The sequence below is a fragment of the Haliaeetus leucocephalus genome, unplaced genomic scaffold, assembly GCF_000737465.1.
Source record: "Haliaeetus leucocephalus isolate CR32 unplaced genomic scaffold, Haliaeetus_leucocephalus-4.0 Scaffold176, whole genome shotgun sequence".
NCBI lineage: Eukaryota > Metazoa > Chordata > Aves > Accipitriformes > Accipitridae > Haliaeetus > Haliaeetus leucocephalus.
The window spans coordinates 1,216,712-1,235,640 of record NW_010972612.1 but is presented as its reverse complement, the minus strand read 5'-3'; the positions used below and the strand labels follow the sequence as shown (position 1 = coordinate 1,235,640).

The window sequence follows — 18,929 nt, the reverse complement described above, 5'->3', positions numbered from 1 at the left end:
TCAGCTGTGGGCAGCTCCAAAGCTCCTCTTCAGGCCAGACTCATGTGGCCACCAGCCATGATGTTGACAGGGCAGATGCTGTCTGGAGAGCAGGCATACCTGGGAACCTGAGCAGAGGCAAGTGCCTGCTCAGCATGTTCTGACTGCGCTCCCAGCAGCCCACCAGCACTCCCATTTGGATGGGCAGCAAGCAGCATGTGGAATATTCTCTGCTCCTGGATGCTCTGGGCACTGCTCTTGCCAATTCTTGCACAATACACCAGCATATACGGCCTCTTTCTTAGCATGACTCCTGCCTTTACCCACTGAATCTGACTTGACGTAACCCACATGCTGCAAGAAGAGTCACTAACAGAAGTTAGGACTCTGCAGGAGTCTGTCCTGCTTCTTGCTGCTCTCTCACAGAACAGTTACTGCCATCAACAGGCCAGGGCACATGGGTGTGCAGCAGTGCAAATTAGTGAGAAAGAAGTATGTTATTTTATGGGTTTTGACCTTTCTTGAACCTTCTGTAAATTTGTACCCCCAAAATAGGATAAAAATGTCTTACAGAATGCTGCCCCCTCCAAACTGCAGTACTGAACAGATGCTTACAAGGTTTTCTCCCACCTTCCCTAACATGCAATTCCCTGGGATTGTCTTTGCCAGGCAGAATCTCTTTTTCCACCTGAGTCCTGCTCTGGGTTTAGAGAAGCTCCAACTAAAGCTTGATTCACTGAGCTAAAAAGTTATGTTTTGTTCTTGCAGTGCTCCGGTGGGAAATCTGCAGATTCATGAAAACATCCAGTCCTCAGCCCACACTGCTTACTAATTTAATCTTTAGTTCTTTGTTCTTTTTATCAGCCCCAGGGTATTCTTATATTCACAACCAATTCCATTCTGCAGTGGTATTTTAATTCCCAAAGCTCATCTAAGAATGGATCTTTGCCCTCTCGTCGTTTCCTCATACTTACCCACATTGTGTCTATTTTCATCTGTCTTCTGTCTCCCACCTTGACTGTAAACTCTTTGGGACAGAGCCTTTTTGCCCTATGTTCACGCATCACCTACCACAGCAGTGTGATGGCCTGCAATGAGAGCTTTTTAGAGCTCTGCTAATAACAGCAACATTGGACACTTTTCCCTTGGGGGAGCTGCTTGCTAGATGTTGTTAATTGTATCTCAGAGTCCGTGAGGTTGTGACTATTGGGAACTGAGGCTGCTCTGGTGATTTTAGGAAGATGGTAAGAAGCAAAGACTGGCAAGGTGGTAAGTTACTATCCATTAGTGTGGGTTTTGTTAGCTCCATGGTAATATGTGACACCCATCTTAAACCAGGCAGGGTGATTTCACTTAACACAATTACTTAAGCTGATGGTGTCAACCTCCACTCAAAAACATTGACCCGAAACCCAAAGCTTTCCAGGTCAGGTGCATGTGTCTGTGTGATGTACCAGTGGGTCTCAGTTCCAGTGCACCAAAGCATCAGTTTCCTGGGGGTTTTATGTAAAACAGCACGTTAGCAAGTTGCCAACTGCAAGCTTGAAACATTAAGCAACTTTTGGACAGCTTTTTAAAATTCCTCCATAAAATTTGCCATTTCAAAGCACTGAATGTCTCTGTATTGTTGCTGTAAAGCCTGTTATTCATGTGGAATCTCCTCTGCCTACAGAATGAGCTGGTTCATACAGATGTCATCAAGCTGTCAGTAGAGGGAACAACGATGCAGGGGCCAGAGGGGCTGCAGCTGCAAACACTTGGTAGGAGCCCAAGTCCTTGCCATGCTGATTAATTACTGACACAAAGCCTCTAATCAGTCATTCTGTGGAATTAAATTAGGAGTGGAGTGTTGAGATAGAAAGGAGCTAAAGAAGGGTTACACCTTCTTGCTTTCATCATGTAGTAGGGCAAAGTCTGTCTGGAGCAATGGCCTCTAATTGAGTCACGTTTTGCTAGTTACATCTTGCCTTTACTTGCAGAAAAAGATTAACATTAATTCAAAAAATGTCCATTTTACTGGGATATCCCAATGTGGACAAGGCACAGGCATTTACGTGTATTTGTGAAAACTAAGTCAGTTTGGTCATACCAGACATTGATCTGGACTGGCCAAATCAAGATGAAAAACAACCATTGCCCTTTCTGAGTGCACAGCTCATCCAGCCAGTGGTGGGATGTGCCTCATTAGGTTTTGGCTCCCTAAAAGCACAGCATCTATTCTGAGCTACTATGTTAGGCTCCCTCCGTTCAAGCTGGAGACAGTGCAGTCCTTCTAGGCTGAATCCTCTCATCCTGACCATCCTGTGTTTGAGATAGGATGGGATGAGTCAACTGTGGTGGTCCTGGACTACACAGGGAGCCTTGAGGAATCTCCTAATCATCCTACTGCACCTGCTTTTGGCTGTGAAGCTGTGGCCTGGATTTGGAGAAGGGACTTGCTCTGCATTTGAGGATTGCTGTGTTTCTAGGCTGGTAGCTGCTGAACAATTTGTTTGTGAGAGGATTTGCATTGCCCCATAGGTTGCAAGAGACCAGCTAAAGCAGTACACTGCAGAACTCCCAGAGGCTTTGGGATTATTTATTTAGTGTTACTGGGAAATGGATTTTCAAAGTCTTGGCTTGAATATGTAACAATCTATTTCAGTGTTAAAAATGCAGACAGTATTACAGGGTTGAAACGACCTTAACAATTCCTTTGAGGACTACATTTTGTTAATGTTTAAGACAGCTGCCTTTGCAGAAAGTTCTCTGTAACTATGTGCTTCTGAGTCTTGTCTGCTTGTTCCTGTTTCTGATCTGATGATTGCTGTGAGTGTCCCTGCTGGTCAACAGCCCCAAGTAGCTCTGGCACTCAGCAGACATCCCATCTTCTGCTCAAGGACCCTGCTGAACTTTTCTCTCACTACCATGCCAATTGGCTTTCTTTGATGATGTTGCATCTGCCTCAGGAGCAGAAGCCACAAAATCTCAAAGAGTCACCTCCTGTTGTGGCTGACCCCTGTTCTAAACACAATTCACAGTGTTGCTCAATTCAGGGCTCTTGAAGTTAACAGGATCCTTCTGTGCCTGGTAGAATACTTCTTCCCAAATCACATCCTTTACTATTGGCTTTACTGAAGTGAACCTGCTAAATGGCTTCTGACCTAAGGATGAAAAGAGCACAGGGAGGTATGGTGTGCTGTTTCCTCTCCGGGCTCTTTTATGCATGGGAAACCATTTATATTTTTGTGCATACTAAACAAACAGAGAAGATCTGTTCTTCCCCAACAGGAGGCAGACCTGGTCCTCATGACTCTTACATTTGCACCAGGCATTTTAAATTCTTACCAAAGTGAATCCCAGGCCAATCTGTTCTTCAAGTTCCCTTCCAGATCTTCCAGTTCCTTTTTCCCTTTCTCTGTGTTGGCTTCTCAAATTGCGGGTCTTGGGGACCAGCACAGCTTGGAAAGTGTTTGCAGAAGGGGTGGCTCTAATTTCTTTTGGAGCTTCTGGCTAATAAATCACTTCTGAAAACACTGGCAGTGTGTGTGTACCATAGGCAGGGAGCATGGGCTGGCCAGATGAACCAATTGTCTGTCTGACAGACCTTTCTTCTGTTAACAGGCTGTGGGACATCGTTTGATTTTCACAAAAAGATAGACTATTTGTTTCTTGTTGGTACTGAAGAGGGAAAGATCTATAAGGTAAGAATGGTTTCTTTGTCCCTTGTTTTACATCCCCTGACCTGGGCTTGTCTTTCAGGTTCATCATCTTAACTGTTTGCTGAGGCAGTAACAAAGTACAACTTCAGAGCCTGGTCCTGCCCTCGGATCCCTGTGGTGAGCCTGAGACCAGCACAGAGCCACAGAGGGTCGCAGGGAGCTGTCTGCACAGACCCAATTAAGACCTTATTTTGCAGAAACGTTTTTCATGCAAACTGCATCCCAGAATGCTTTGCAGATTGCAGCTGTGCAAGTGAGGTGCTAACTATGATCAGAGCAGAAGTTAAAAGGCATTGATCCTCTGTCCTCATGGCTATGGGGAAATGGCAGGAAAAATCTCATCTCTTTGCCATTTCAGACCTGTTATCCCATGAGCAGTGAGGCTTATGAAGCCTTGTTTCCTATGGATTGGTGTCCCGCAGCCCTTCCTTTGCACAATTACATCCCAGATCCTTTCCCTAGTCCCACTTTCTCCTTGCCCTCGTATCTCCAGTTCCTCACTGTCTATTCTAATCCTTCCTTCCTCTGACAACCCCCATGCCGTCCCCAGCTCAGTGATCCCACTGCCATGCTATAACCCTTGATTCCTGCAGACAGTGCTGGCTACCTCCCCTTCAGTGCCCTCCTGCAGCCTGACGCCTTGGTTTCTAGCACCAGCTGAGAGCTGTCGGCCAGCCAGCTCCAGCCATGTGGTGAGGGCAGCAGCGAAGCTTGCTTGCCCTTCCCGGGGTGGCGGCACTGCCCAGATGTTTGCACTGTACGGCCATCCCTTTTTATAAAATGTATAAGACCTAATATTGCCAAGTCCCACGTGCAGCCAGCTTTGGCTGAAATTGCCAGTGAGGTCAAAAGTTGTTTGTGAGGACAGACAAGCAGATAGCAGGACACAGACATTGTGTTTTCTTAAGAAATCAAGCTAAAAATAGCAAGTTTTGAGCTCTGCTGTATTTAGCCTTGAAAATAAAGCCAGTAGCTGCTTACTCATATAGCTTTTGTTTGCACAGCATTCCTCTGAGCTGGCTTTGGGGCTTTGTTAATATCGTAGCCACAGCCCTTCAGGGGGGGAGGTGGGCCAACAGCTGGAGGCTGACGTGGAGAGCTGAACCATCCAGCCATCCCTAGAGGATGCTGTAAGCTCCTTCCCCACATCCTGCCTGCAAAATGGAAACAAAACAGAGAAAAAGATCCCAAAGTAAATCATATTCTGAAATCAGTATCAATCATTTAGGCAAGACAGACTTAACAAATTTGTATCCCTTCCAGAGGGATGGTGCCGATTGAAATCTCTTCCTCTGCCAGGCAGTATCTAGGGAGGATTTCTAAGTAGTGTTTACTTGCATTGGACAAGACAGGTATAGAAGGGAAATGGAAAAAGTGGGGGGGCTGGGCTGATGGGCGATGGGCAGTGATGTATGTGCAATGGCTTTTTGTTGATGCTTTCATGATACGAAGCATCTGTTCAGTCATGGGCAGATGTTCTGAGTTGGCTGGTCGCCCATGGGAGTTAGTACCCTGGGTATTGTACTCCAAATTGTTTGGGTACTGTTGTGTCTAGTCCTGATCAAAAGCCAGTAAGGAACCATGTTTTAACTTCCTCTATGCTCAGGTGAGTGACGGGTGTCAGTGTTAGGTGGGGGCCACCAGTAACTGTTCAGGAGAAATGTTCAGACTGGTGTCCTGGCTGATTTACATAGCAAAGGAAATCCTTTGTGGAGGAGGACTGAATAGGAACAGAATTTGGCAGCATTTGCATTAACAAAACTGTAGGTGTTCCTGCCTTGGATGATCTTCAGTGAAACTAGAACTACAATGGGGTTTTAACATTAGGAGTGATCCCAGCTATGAAGCCACACAGATGTTTTAACCACTTCTTGGGTGGACAGATGCAAAGAGATACTGTTATAGAGGATCTTCTCTTTTATTGGTGCTAAGGCTGATCTCAGGGTTACTGGTAAGCAACAAAACATTCCTGCATTGGTGAGCCTTAACGAAAAGTGAGACCACTCTCACATTGTGCAACAATGCCCTATAAAACTCAGGTGTTCCCACGGGCAGGAAGACGCAATCCTCCATCAGATTGTATGGGCTAACACAGGGAAGAGAAGTCTTGTGTCTAGCACAAGCAGGCCTCCATAGTGTCCACAAAACCAAAGGGAAGAGTGCTTGCACCCTTAGCATCCCCCGAGTTTGCTACAAGCAGTTTCAAAAGTTTTGAGATCAACTGCTGCTCCAGACATTTCTCAAGGACTACCATGCACCTTCGTCACACCCTTTATTGAAACATTGCACATCTGGACCCATTACTAGAACTTCCAGAGCCTTGCTCCGCTCAGATGCGGAGGACAGTGACAGTCCAGCAGCCATTTGAGCAGCTCTTGGGTCCTGTGGCTGCACTGAGCAGGAGTGAGCTGCTCGAGTCTCTGCTGCACTTGCCCTTCCCACTGTAAGTTGAGTGAGAGGGACAAGCTCTTTATATGCTGTATGGGTCAGGGATCAAACATCGGCTGCTCTCCGCATGGGCCGAATTTTAGATTATTTATTAAATAAATTGAAAAGTGAATTTCAGGGAGGCATTTTTTCAGAGAACAAGCATGCTCACAAATAGCATAATAATATGTTAATTCTTTAGCTGCGGAACGATTAAGAATTTTTAAAAATGGCTTAGTTAATAGTGTTTTTGAAGCCAAGAAATCATTATCTTTATTACACACAGACCTATCTATTGCCCTTTTATGTAGAGGACAAACTGTTTCTGCACTAATATGATTCTGTAATGCGAAACTGCCTCTTTGCATATCTTAATTGCTGTTTAGGAATTGTTCAGCTTTGGTATCAAAAAGTATGGCCTCTGAGATCATATTGAAACATTATAGTGGCTTCAACTCTTTCATCAGAATTACTTCTTAATAAACAGGGCTTCAACAGAAAAATTATGATAAGATTTGAACGTATTCATATGAGAGGGGTTTTTTTCAGTCTTACGCAGTTTGCTTGAGAGGGTAACAAATGAATATAATAAAACTCAATCCAAGACTTTTAGAAGGAAAAGGTGATTCTAATTTTAAACAAAACTCATTCTCACACTAAGCACCAGGACATTCGTATCTGTGTGGTCAGGTCAGGATTTCTTGTGGTTATACAGATGACAAAGGATGCTGGCTGTTGAGACCTTATCACATCTTTTGGATTTTCCTGAAATGATGATGACAAACTGGTTTCTGGACAGGCTCTGACTTCCAGTGACCCTTTAGGAATGGAGAGATCGTTTGCCTCAGTGTCTAGTCTTGCTTTGTCTAAGGCAATGTTGTTTTCCTTGGATATTTTATGACTTGAGTTCTGTTCCTCATCTTCTCGCCACCTTATCTTTGGGGCTTCTATTTGTTCTGTCTGGTTATCTTGTCACTTGACTGACTGCATTCATCAATTAACACAGATTCCTTCTTTTACCATTTCCTGTTGTTTCTTCCGATGCATTCACATGCCTCTGTTTCCATTTGTAAGCCTTTCTACAAATCTTAGCATTTCTGTTACAGGTCTCAAAAAGAAGGCACTGAGCAAAAACTAAGGAGACCCTCTGGTGTTGCTGGTAACAGCTGTCCACAAGAACACAGGACACATTTGTGTCAGTGGTTTCCGAAGAACAGTGGGTGTCCTGATCTGCCTGGGAGTTCCAGTGTTGGGCAGTACTCCTTCAGTTGCCAGATACAAACATCCTTTGAAAAAATATTGGGTTTTGGATTTCTATATTGCTTAGAGTCTCAATGTTTCTGTTAGTGACTAAAGAAACCCTCTACATTATAAGGACACTGATAACCATCCATTCACCATGGATGCGGAGGAGTTTTGTGTCAGGCTAACATCTAGCATAAACTGAAGTGCGGTTAATTAAGATTATTCATAAGGTTTGTCTCCTTGGAGTTCTCCTTTCCTCCCAGTATTCCTCCCCTATGTTTTGTAGCCCTATCACCAGTCATCTTCGTACTGATTTCCTGTATTGCCATAGACACATTCTTGCTTTCATGTCTTATCATAAAAATACTATTTACTATTCACACAGATCTACCACCATTTAAATTGGAGAACACTCTCGGCAAATTGGGGCAGTGCTCTAGAAGATCAGACAGGCTGCACAAATACCTGCTCCCTGAACCTACTCATCCTCTTCAAAGCTGTCTTGTCAGGAGTTAGGCATCACATTTCCCAGTGGTTTTGTTTTCATCCTGACATGTGTCTAATAACTGTAGGATTTTTAAAGTGAATAGTAGGGGAACACTTTGCCAGGAGTTCTAGTTAGGTCAAAAACTCTTTTGTTCATTAAAGTCATACTCCTTTCTGAGCTTTATGTCAGGTTTGTGGTGTTTCTTCAAAATGCATCTTGGTAAGAACATGATCCTGTCTCACACATCAGAGGCAATACCAAAGGTTGGGGTGATCATGGTGTGGGGCTGGTAGGCACTGCCAGAGCACAGTGTATGGCTTAAGGCTAAAGCAGGCACGCAGGGTTTGTTTCTCACAAGGGACACAGCTGGGCACCTGCCCTGCAGAATCCTTTTTGCTGATGATTTCATAGGAAAACTGCAGACCCCTTTCCTGTCAGGGCGCAGGCCTCAGCTCTGGGTCAGATTTGCAGACTGCAAAGCCAGTATTGGAGATCACATCCCAGAGCATGACGAGCCTCCTGTACCAGTGCCCAGAGAGCTGCACTGATCAAGGGCTCAGGCCCAACAAGGCTTTAAAAACAGAGCACCGATCATTTTGTTCTGTTGGATGAAGACAAATCTGGTTAGGATCTCACTCTTCAAAGTCCTCAGGTATTAGGGACCTTCAATCCACGTACTTGGAAGGACAGATGGATAAAGCAGCTTCTGTCTTGTGTTAATTACTTATGACCCATTCTGTCTGTTCCCAGCAAAGTGACTTTCAAAACAAACCAAGTACCAATTTTCCTGGTGGCTGAACATTTAGAATTATGGAGTAAAGTTATGAAACATGCCATTAAAGGAGATTTCAGTCCCATAATTACACACAGGGACAATAACTCAGAGACAGAGTATGCACCAAACTAACAAACTATTAGCAAACTATAGACACTGTCAGTAAATCTCGGTGGGACATAAGCCACTTTCTTGTTTCCATTTCCTACCACAGCAAGCCTCCCAGGGATGCAGGATCTGCTGCTGTGTGAATAGTTTAGCACCCTCAATCCAGTATCTGTGCCAGTGCACAAGGGCATCAGAAGAAAACAGGTCTGAGTACCTAGACAGTGAGTGTCATGTGTAACAAACAGTTAAGCATAATGATTAGTTAGAGCTTTGGTTTGCAAGAATTAAAAAGTCATGTAACACTTCAGCAATTCTGCTCCTCGGGCAGATGATGTGTTGCTGCATTCATTAGGGAGTAATGAAAGGCGCTGAAAAGTCCTTGTAGTGACAGTACCAAGGCAGACCAACAGAAAATCCTGAAACCAATCCCAATCTGCTGTGTAGATACAGCTTGTGTGTTGAGAACACAACCAAGATGAGGTCCTTGCTGCTAACGAAGGAAGCCTCCAGTCCTCTCAGAGAGTAAGAGGTTTGAGGAGGATAACCTCATTTTTCTGTGTACACAGAACTGACAGGATCTGGATCGAGTCCCGTATTCTACTCATGCAGACAAGCAGATTGTAATTTGTCCCCCCTTTCATGAGCTTACACACAAGTGACTTTTCCAAGGCTCCCAAATGTTTTCCAGCTCTTGCACACATCCTACATTTTGCCATTCATTAGCACCCATGGCTGTGATGCTGCTGGCCTGACCCTCGTGTGCATGTGCAGGGTTTGCCCAGTTTACAGGCTGGTGTTGGCTGGGGTACAGGGTGGCCCACCTGCCCGTTGGGGACATGCCTGAGTGCTGGCCAACCTCTTCTGGTTCTCACACACCTCTGGGATGTCACGAGTAGCACAAGAGAAAGAGCTGCAGAGCCGTGTGGTGGGGAAGGCTCTCAGAGCAGGCTGTCACAGGGTGATGGCAGGGAAGGGACTTTTGGCATGTTCCCAAAATCCTTAGAGCCAAAGGCTCTGATAGGTCATTCTAGTGCTGAGAGCACCATTACTGAAGGTTTTAATTGTGATATTTCAAATGCAAAAGCTGCTGTGTACTCCTGAGCAGCACAAGAACCATTTTCCCCTGCCTTTCCCGAGAGCCTTTTACAGGGGCACAGCAGGAGCCTGGGCTGGCAGGAAGGTGATGGAACTCCTGCAGTGGAGAATGGGCTCTGGGGCCTGGCTCTGGCTGTAAATTCAACCAGACAACTTCAATTCCTACCTCTGTGTTGCCTGCAGGTGGGGTGAAACAGCATGCGCTAAATTACATAGTTTCTATAGCACCTCTGGGTACCAGCCACCTCTTCCCAGTGAGCCCAGAAGAGCCTGGGAGGCCATACAAGTATTCAGAGGCATCTTTCTGCAGGAATGTGAGCTCCAGAAGAAGGTCTAGCTCTGATTACTGACTAGTTCTTTCCATTGCAGTGTTCAAAATGCTATTCAAGCCAGTGTCTGGATGTGTTTGAAGCCCATCACATGGCTGTGGACTCAGTCAGCTGGAATCCCTACCACTTGAAAGTCTTCATTTCCTGCAGCTCTGACTGGACAGTCAAGATCTGGGATCACACCGTCAAGTAGGTCCTGCTGGGTCCTGGCATGGGTGGGGAGGTCCAGCCTGACATGCCAGCTGCATATGTCGACACTGCTCATACCTCAGTCTCAGTTTCCCTCTTAGGTGTTGCTATTGCTAATTCCTCTTATTTCTGTTTTGGGAGCTGATGACTCAGATTTGTACTCACCAGGTATGAGGTACAAGATTTAGCTAGCATTGGCTGCCCCAGGAACTTGCCAAGCAGTGCAGCTCAGCACAGAGCCTGACTGCTTCGCTTCAGGCCTGGCTTTCTTCAGGCAGGAACTACTATGTCAGAGTTATTCTTCTGGAGCAATGCGATAGAGAAATGTAAGGGGCTGGCTGATGGCCTTGGGGGCCAGACACCCCCTAAGAGCCAGGGAGACAAAAAAAAATAAATTGGAACATTTAAAAATACATAATGAATTTCAGGGTTAGTGGTTGAGGAATGTCTGGTTTCAATCAGGAAATTGATTTTGTTGTAAATCAGTCAGAGTCAAATATTTCCTGTTGCCAATACTGCTCTAATATTCAATGTTGTTGTCAGGAGTCCAGAGAGGGAAAATCACTTTTTCCCGTATGATTTTTACCCAGAGAGAGTCCATCTTGCTGTGTGTGTTGGAGGGAAGCTTTCAAAATGCTTTGTCGTGGTTTAACCCCAGCCAGCAACTAAGCACCATGCAGCCGCTCACTCACTCCCCCCCATCCAGTGGGATGGGGGAGAAAATCAGGAAAAGAAGTAAAACTCCTGGGTTGAGATAAGAACGGTTTAATAGAACAGAAAAGAAGAAACTAATAATGATAATGATAACACTAATAAAATGACAACAGTAGTAATAAAAGGATTGGAATGTACAAATGATGCGCAGGGCAATTGCTCACCACCCGCCGACCGACACCCAGCCAGTCCCCGAGCGGCGATTCCCCGCCCCCCCTTCCCAGTTCCTAAACTAGATGGGACGTCCCATGGTACGGAATACACTGTTGGCCAGTTTGGGTCAGCTGCCCTGGCTGGGCATGAGACGCTGAAAAATCCTTGACTCTAGTCTAAACACTACTGAGCAACAACTGAAAACATCAGTGTTATCAACATTCTTCACATACTGAACTCAAAACAGAGCACTGTACCAGCTACTAGGAAGACAGTTAACTACATCCCAGCTGAAACCAGGACATGCTTTCAGAAAGAAAGAAACATTATACCTTTCTTCTCATTGCAGCAGGACCCATTTGGGTTGATGCTCAGCTTTGCTTTGCCTTTGGCTCAGACCCTGGCTGGTATCTGACATAGGGAAATACCCCATCTCCCACTTCTGCAGCTGGCCTTGAACAACATATGCTGGAGCATCAAAGTGTTTATAGCTCAGTGATTCACTTCCAGAGCAGCATGTGTTTAAATGAGTTCTTCTCCCCCCCCCCCTTTTTTTACAGGACTCCAATGTTTATTTATGATCTGAATTCTGCTGTAGGGGATGTTGCATGGTCCCCTTACTCCTCCACAGTCTTTGCTGCAGTCACCACTGATGGCAAGGTAAGAGGCTGGGAGCAACACTGCTCTGATTTGAGCTGAGAGAAAGTCAAGGGAGATTAGAGTTGAACATGGGGACAGGTCAGCCCAGTCCTGGCCAAGCATGTCAGGGAGCTGCAGATCCCCCACCAGCAGGAATCCACCACAGGTATGGGCTGACTTGGCTGCAGCTTGCCTGAGCTGCTTGCCTTAGGATGACAGGTTCATTTTTGTAGCTCAGGGCCCTAAAACTATTAATTCATTTTTGCTCAGTCTGATTACAGAGGATACAGAAGTCATAAAGCAACAGAGATAAGGAAACCTGAACAGCAGCATTTCTTACTCCTTCTCCCCCTAAGGTCTGCCACACCCCTACAAGCAATAAGGCTAGTAATGTCTCAGCTGCAGCCCAATCATGCAAACAGCTGATGTTAAATCACAAATCAAAGGGCCTTTATCACATGCTGAGGATCAGCTGCACATCTCACTGCAGCCTTGAGAAACCCATCAGAAATGCATGTGGGCCCTCTCCTCTAAGCACAGATGCTTCTTGGGGGCCGAGCCCCCACAACCTCTAGCATAAGCAAGCCAAACCTTGCTGCAGTCCTGTTCAAGGACAGGCTACTTTTTCCTATGCTTTCCTGCCCTTGGCAGGCACATCCCTGGGTATGAATTGCTCGCTCCTTCTCAGTGCCACTCCTGCTGCATTAAGGTAGATGTTGCAAATGCATGCAAGTCTCTGCTTGCTCTTGTGTTGACTACAACAGTGCAGGTGTGCAGCTTGCACATGCCAGGAGAAAAAACTCCCTCTATGTTAAATCAGCTTATTGACCAGTGCATCCCTGGGGATGGAGAGATGATGCTACAGATCACAGCACCCCTAGTATGAGCTGACATCAGGTCATTGGTCTGAACTTCCAAGGTATAGAGAAGCAATAGAATAAAGTGGTTATATACTTATATAGATATTAAAAAATCAATTATAGTAATATGCCCAGGGTCAGCCAATAGAACTTTGTTCCAATTAAATAAAATCAACATTTTCCTACTGTGTGAGGCTGTCTCCAAGACTAATGATTTGGTAATGAAGTACTTAGGCCAGTCCTAATATTGAGATCATGGCAGTTATATTTTTGCCCCTACTAGTAGCTCAGATGGTTAATTTGGGCCTGGCAAGTAGCCAGGGCACATAGCTATCCATCAACACTGGTTTTGTACTGTAAGACCACATTGCTCTGTCACCATGGGCTGTATGTTTTGCTGGTAAAAATTGGGAATTCTGTGCAGTTTGGTCAAATTACTCTAGCAAAAAGATGGCCTTTATATATCTCTATCATTGAATTGATGCCTTGGCAACTTTATTGCAGTTTAACCTTTATGTTATAGCAAAAAATTCATTTCACTGATACACTGTCTCAGTCCGTGCATTTGTCACTCCCAAGCTAAGCAATAGAAATCTCTTCACTGGGGCATCTGGTCTCCCTGGAAAGTTCAAGGTGCCACAACCTACAGAAAGCAGTGTTGATGCTTTTCCATGACAGGCAGGGTCAGGATTAGGCCATTTGTTCATGGATCTTTCTGTCTCCATTCTCCCATATACCAAATGAAGGGCCTGCATGAATGAAATGAATGCATTCAGTGTTACACATCCTCTGACTTGTTTTCCACAAGGGAAGTTGTGTGTGCCCTCAAACCTGGCAAGGGTCCTGCTGACATTCACAGCTTTGATTGAGTGCTGGGGTGAGCAGTGCAGAGAACTGTGGGTACCCCAGCTGTGCTTGGAGCCTGACTGTGGGGAAGAGGATGGAGATGTCTACAGGCAGTGATACATCCGGGGCAGCATGAGCAGATGGAAGGTAAACACTAGGCGATTTCTTACTCATGTGGTCAAGTTTCTGCAGTGATGCCTCATCTCTAGGGAGGCTTCATGCTACTTGCTTGGGCCAGGTTCTTTGTCAGAGCTTTACCTGCTGCAGAGAAGCTTCTATGGACTTGGCAAGAGTTTGTGCAATGAGGTCTTTCCATCCCACCCCTAGCTTGTCCTAGCCACTGCTGCCGTGACTCTAGCTGTGTTGTTGCAGCATCACATTAGCTGCAGTATCCATGGGCCTGGAGTTTGTATGAGACAGAAGACTGTCTGACTTGGCAGCACTGCACCCAGGGTATCTCACCTTGGCTATCCTACCTTTGATCTAATTCAGTAATCCTAATTAGATCCTAATCTAGTAGGATCTAATTCTGCTTTATGCTTTTAATCCCAAACTCTGAGAAGATTGGCTGCCAGGAAATCTTCCAGGCAAGACTTGCCTTCTCATTGCAGTAGGCTGGCCAGGACCGATGCTGATAGAAATTCTGGGCCTCTGTTAGCCACTAACCACACTGGTTTGCAGCAGGGTGTGTCTGAGACATGGTTTAGTTTCTGTTTTGAACAGAACCCTCTAGATCTGCAGTGGAAGTGGAATAAATAGTTGTTTACAGCCTTTTCATTCCGGGACATATTCCACTTTGTAGCAGAGCGCACTTCTTGGGAATAACTCAGCGCCTCGCAAAAGGCAGTCTCCATTAATGCTGGGAAAAAATCTACATTAACAGGATATTAACAGGATATTCTATGATTCTATGATACAGAAAACTACAGGACATGCAGCCAGAAAATAAAACATTAAAGGCCTCCTGTTCATAAACAGCCTCTAGCTTTGCATCCACACATAATTATGCCTGCAAAACTTGAAGGTTGCCTGGAGGTTGTTTTAAAAACAAGCCCTAATTGCAGTCTTAAAGGCATACCTGGCATATTTTGAAAAACACATTTCCTCATTCAAGCTGATGCTATGTGTCCAAAATGTGTGTATCACCCCCCTAACTCCTAAGACTGACTTGGAAATTGGGGCATTTTAGAATCTAAAAATCTCTCAATCCCCATGAATCCAAGAGGTAGAGATTTAAGGAAAACTGTAAATATCAAGGGCATGATAATAAAATGTGTGTGTTGGCAGCTGAGCATCTTCTTTGGACAGCACCATCTCTTCATAAATAACCTGAATGTGCGTGTTCTGCTGCTGGTACAGTGGATGCTGACTGCTACTATTGCTCTTTATCATGTTCTGGGTAATTTCCTTAGTCTCTTACTCTGCCTGATGGCCATTTTATTCCAGAATGAGCATAAACGATTTGCAATGAAAATTAAAATAAAATAAAATGGTCACTGAGACGTGCACATCCATGCCAACACTGCCTGGAAAAAAAATCCCAATTCTATAACTAGGTGCCTAAATAAGTGGCCTGAGTTTAAAAGGACTGGACAGCCAGCTGTTTTTATGGAAGCTAGTCTCTGCTGGATGCACTCAGAGTGGTTGCTATAGAGCATTCTGCTTTGGTTTCAGTCAGTGTGCTAAGTCCACTGCAGTTTTCCTCTGTGATTGCATTTCAGATGACACTTGCATTCCTTGAAGACTCCACAGTGGTTCCTAAAGCAGACAGGTGGGGAGATCTGTTATTTCTAAACATGAGTCCTGCAGCTCAGTTGGCAGGCAGCAGCTCTGTGGTCCCTCCAGGCCATCTCCTACAGGGACGTGGGTGCAGATACTGATGTGATTAGCACTGAAGTAAAATGAGGTTAGAGAACATCTAGTTTAGTTTAGGTTGTAAATGATAAAAGCCTGACATGAAGAAAAAGGCTAGCTGGGATGAGACACCTGCTTTGGAAATTAAAAAAAAAAGTGGAGGTAGATTTGGATACCTGGACCCTTACACTTAGGGTGCAGGAAATCTGGGGATGTTGGTCAGGACATTGTAAGGACAGAAGGCAGAGAAATGGGGAAGGGTGGTATTCAATCCCTGCAGCATTCAGCAGGATTTGCCTTTGGGAGTTTGCTTTAAGCCCATCTCAAACTTAAGCTTGAAGCAGAAGAAAAAAAAAAAAGAAACATGTAAAAAGGGGAATCATCTCTGAAATTCCATTCCTGGGCTTCTTTTACTTACTTTCCTTAAATAAGGAAATGGTGTTGGCAGGTTGTGCTGTACAGGGGCAATGCCGCAGACCTCTGCTTCTGGCTCACTCGAGGCATGCAGATGCTTGTGCTGAATTCATGCATGAATTGTTACCCCTGTTAAAAAAGCCAAAGACAGCCATGTCACAAGTGGCCCCAGATGGCTGGATCTCAGGCTGTGGGCCACAGCTGCCCCATACAATGGCTGTAATGGTGTGGTCAAGCTGGACTTGTTCAGCCTGGAGAATGAACCCAGCAACAGCCTGCTGGTACCTACAAGGAAGTCATCAAGAAGTTAGAGCCAAGCTCTTCACAGCAGTGCATGAAGGGAGGATGAGACACAACAGCTGAAATGAGTTGAAAAAAGAGGTTTGGACTGGATGTAAGAAAAAACTTTCACTGTGAAGGCAGTCAGGTAATGGAAGAGCTTGCCTAGAGAGGTTGTGCCATCTCTGTCCATGGAGATTTTCAAGACCAGATTGGGTAGAGACCTGAGCAACCACATCTGACCTCAGAGCTGACCCTGCTTTGGGCAGGAGGTTGGAGTAGAGTCTGCTGGGGGTCTCTTCCAACCTGAATTACCTTCTAACCCTGTGGCGCTATGAAATGTCCTTGTGTGAGAAGGAGAATCCCACAGGTTTTACAACAGGCTTGGGAGCATGCACTAAGTACAAGTCCATTTGCTCTCATGTTTTTGTGATCTGTGTCCTTCATGACTAATGCAGCAATAGCAAGATGGTGTTACAGCCTTCTTTAGTAAATATTGATAGCCTCAAGATAAATGCCATCCTAGTGTGCACTCTGCAGAGAGAGCTATTCAGACATATGCTCCAGGGCTTTTCCTCATTACTGAAGCTGTTGACCTTTCAAGATGTGAAATACTTGAAATGACCCAAACCTTCAGGAAATTAGCTAATGGTTTCTGCTGCTCAGGAAGTGAGTGTGCCCTTTCCTGCTTACATAAACATATTTTACTGATCAACTCTTTTGTATGTGAAGTCTTGAAGACCAGGTTCCTGTAGTATCTCACTTACAAGATAAGATGCATAAGAAATACCTGTTGTCTTGATGATACTCATCCTTTCCCAGCTAGGAGAGAAGCACTTGTTTAGCGCTGGCATGTGTGTGTGTTCATACAGCAATTTGCAGAGACTTACTGCCCATTTAGCATTGACTGGCAGCAAAAGCCAATCTCTGTCTTTAAAACCATGAACGATTTTGCAGATAAGAGGCTTGCTAAACCTTTCAGGTTTGCAAATATTTCACTGGGTATTTTGGACCTAATACTGCCTCTCCTTGTAAGGCATGAATCAGGGGTGCCAGCAGACCTCTCAGCATCAGTTGATGCTTTTGCCCATGGGAGTCAGGACTGTGAACCCCTCACAGCTACAGATGTCCCTGACACATCTGAGTCTTTCCTCCTACCCTTCTGCAGTAGCCCATGGGGTTTTTCCATGCCTTATGGGACCACTGCTACCTCTGCAGGGCTGGGATGAGGCATCTCCTGGCTCTCTGCACCATGGCTGGGGCAATTGCTTGGGTGTAAAAACACTAAATGAGTGCAGATCCCTTTGCCATCACCCAGAAGGACCTTTAAGTAGGCTGAAGTGGGCAAGGGCTTTCTTAAAATGGCTTTGAAATTGTATTCACAGCATAAGTGGTTGTTTTCCAGTAAAACTGTTCATTTTCTTCTGCCACAAAACCTAAAAGGCTCTTTCTTATTCCCTGCTGAATCGTTGAGATTGATGTGGACTGCTGGGCAGACTTACATCTGCTTTAAAACAAGGGCTGGTGGCATGTCAAAGATCAATGAGGTAGATGGGCAGAGTCCCTGGAATAAATGCTGCCTCTACTTTGTGCCAGTTGGTGTGTCCTCCCTTCTTCTACCCCAGCCATGAGGCTCTCTGTGCACTTGCATTTCTTCTCCCCCTGCAGATGCTTTTAGGGAATAAAGCTGGCCTGGAAGACTGGTTTGCTCTGCAGGGTCTGAGCCCTCACCTCTATCCTGCTGCAGCTCCCATCCCATCATAGGATGTTCTGGTGGGCTCCAAGCCTCAAGATGTGCATCAGGCACCTCAGGACACTACTGCTCACGCACATCCCTTAGATACTGAGTTGCAGGTGAGGTGACTTTGTCAGCACAGTAGTTGGTTTCAGTGCAAAGTCAAACTGATAAATTTTGTCAGTGGCTTTGCAGGAATTTTTTCTTACACAGAAGCTTGCAAGCCAGTTTTTCATTACTAGAGCTATTGCTCTTTCAGGTTATGAAACACAGCATTTTGATGAAACCCACCTGCTGAGATTAACTAGTTCATTCAGCCACACAGGAACCAAGTCTGCCTTTTTCTGCTTGCATGGACATATGTGAATGAAAAAATTACTTGGGCAGCATCTCCAAAGATTTCATTGATTCACCTGTTAGACTTTGCATAAAAACTTACTGGGGGCACAGAGCCCATCAGGAGTATCTGTGAGAGTTTAGAAAGCTGCTCCTAGGTGCCTCTCTGCTCTTCATTATCGGCCACTGCTAAGAATGGCCCCTCACTTAGGTTTCAATTTGCAAGTGGGGACAATTGGCATTAGGGCCACTGAGAGCCTCCAGCTGTCTGCCCCATCCTGCTATACAGAGACAGCAGCTCCTGAACCTTGATGTTGATTGCTTGGCATTTCATAATGACGTGAAATCTGTGCTGGTTCATTTTAAACGCCAGTCTCCAAACCGTGACAGTTCAATATCTGCCTTATGAACAGCTTTGCTGGCCTGCCACAGGGCTGCAGGTGGTAGAGAGCAGTGACATCAGACTTGATGCTGCCCTTGCTTGTGCAACTGCCTGCCTTTGCCCATGCCCCAGCCTCCAGTGCTGATTCTCTGTGGTGGGGCATTGCCAGGACCCTGCCAACACATGAAGAGACGGAGCTTGGTCCTAGTCTATGAGGACATAGTTTCAGCCTGACATCAGGAGCTGGGCTGTGGGTCACAGTAGAGACAGCACAGGGGGACTCGCACAGCTGAGATGTATTCACGTAGCACAGCCTTGGGAGATTTGCCCCAGGGCACATAAGAGACTGGTTGAAACAGTCTCCCTGTTTTTCATCAGGTAT

The 18,929-nt window shown here is 45.4% G+C and overlaps 1 protein-coding gene across 1 annotated transcript in view; it reads left to right on the top strand.

The window, feature by feature from the left end:
- The window catches only part of DNAI1 (dynein, axonemal, intermediate chain 1), a 138,499-nt gene that overhangs the window by 82,118 nt on the left and 37,452 nt on the right, over positions 1-18,929 (top strand). The window contains exons 15-18 of the mRNA XM_010564240.1: positions 1,652-1,739; positions 3,583-3,662; positions 10,187-10,335; positions 11,763-11,862. Of these exons, the coding sequence (XP_010562542.1) occupies positions 1,652-1,739; positions 3,583-3,662; positions 10,187-10,335; positions 11,763-11,862 (417 nt within the window). The remainder of the gene's footprint in view (positions 1-1,651; positions 1,740-3,582; positions 3,663-10,186; positions 10,336-11,762; positions 11,863-18,929) is intronic.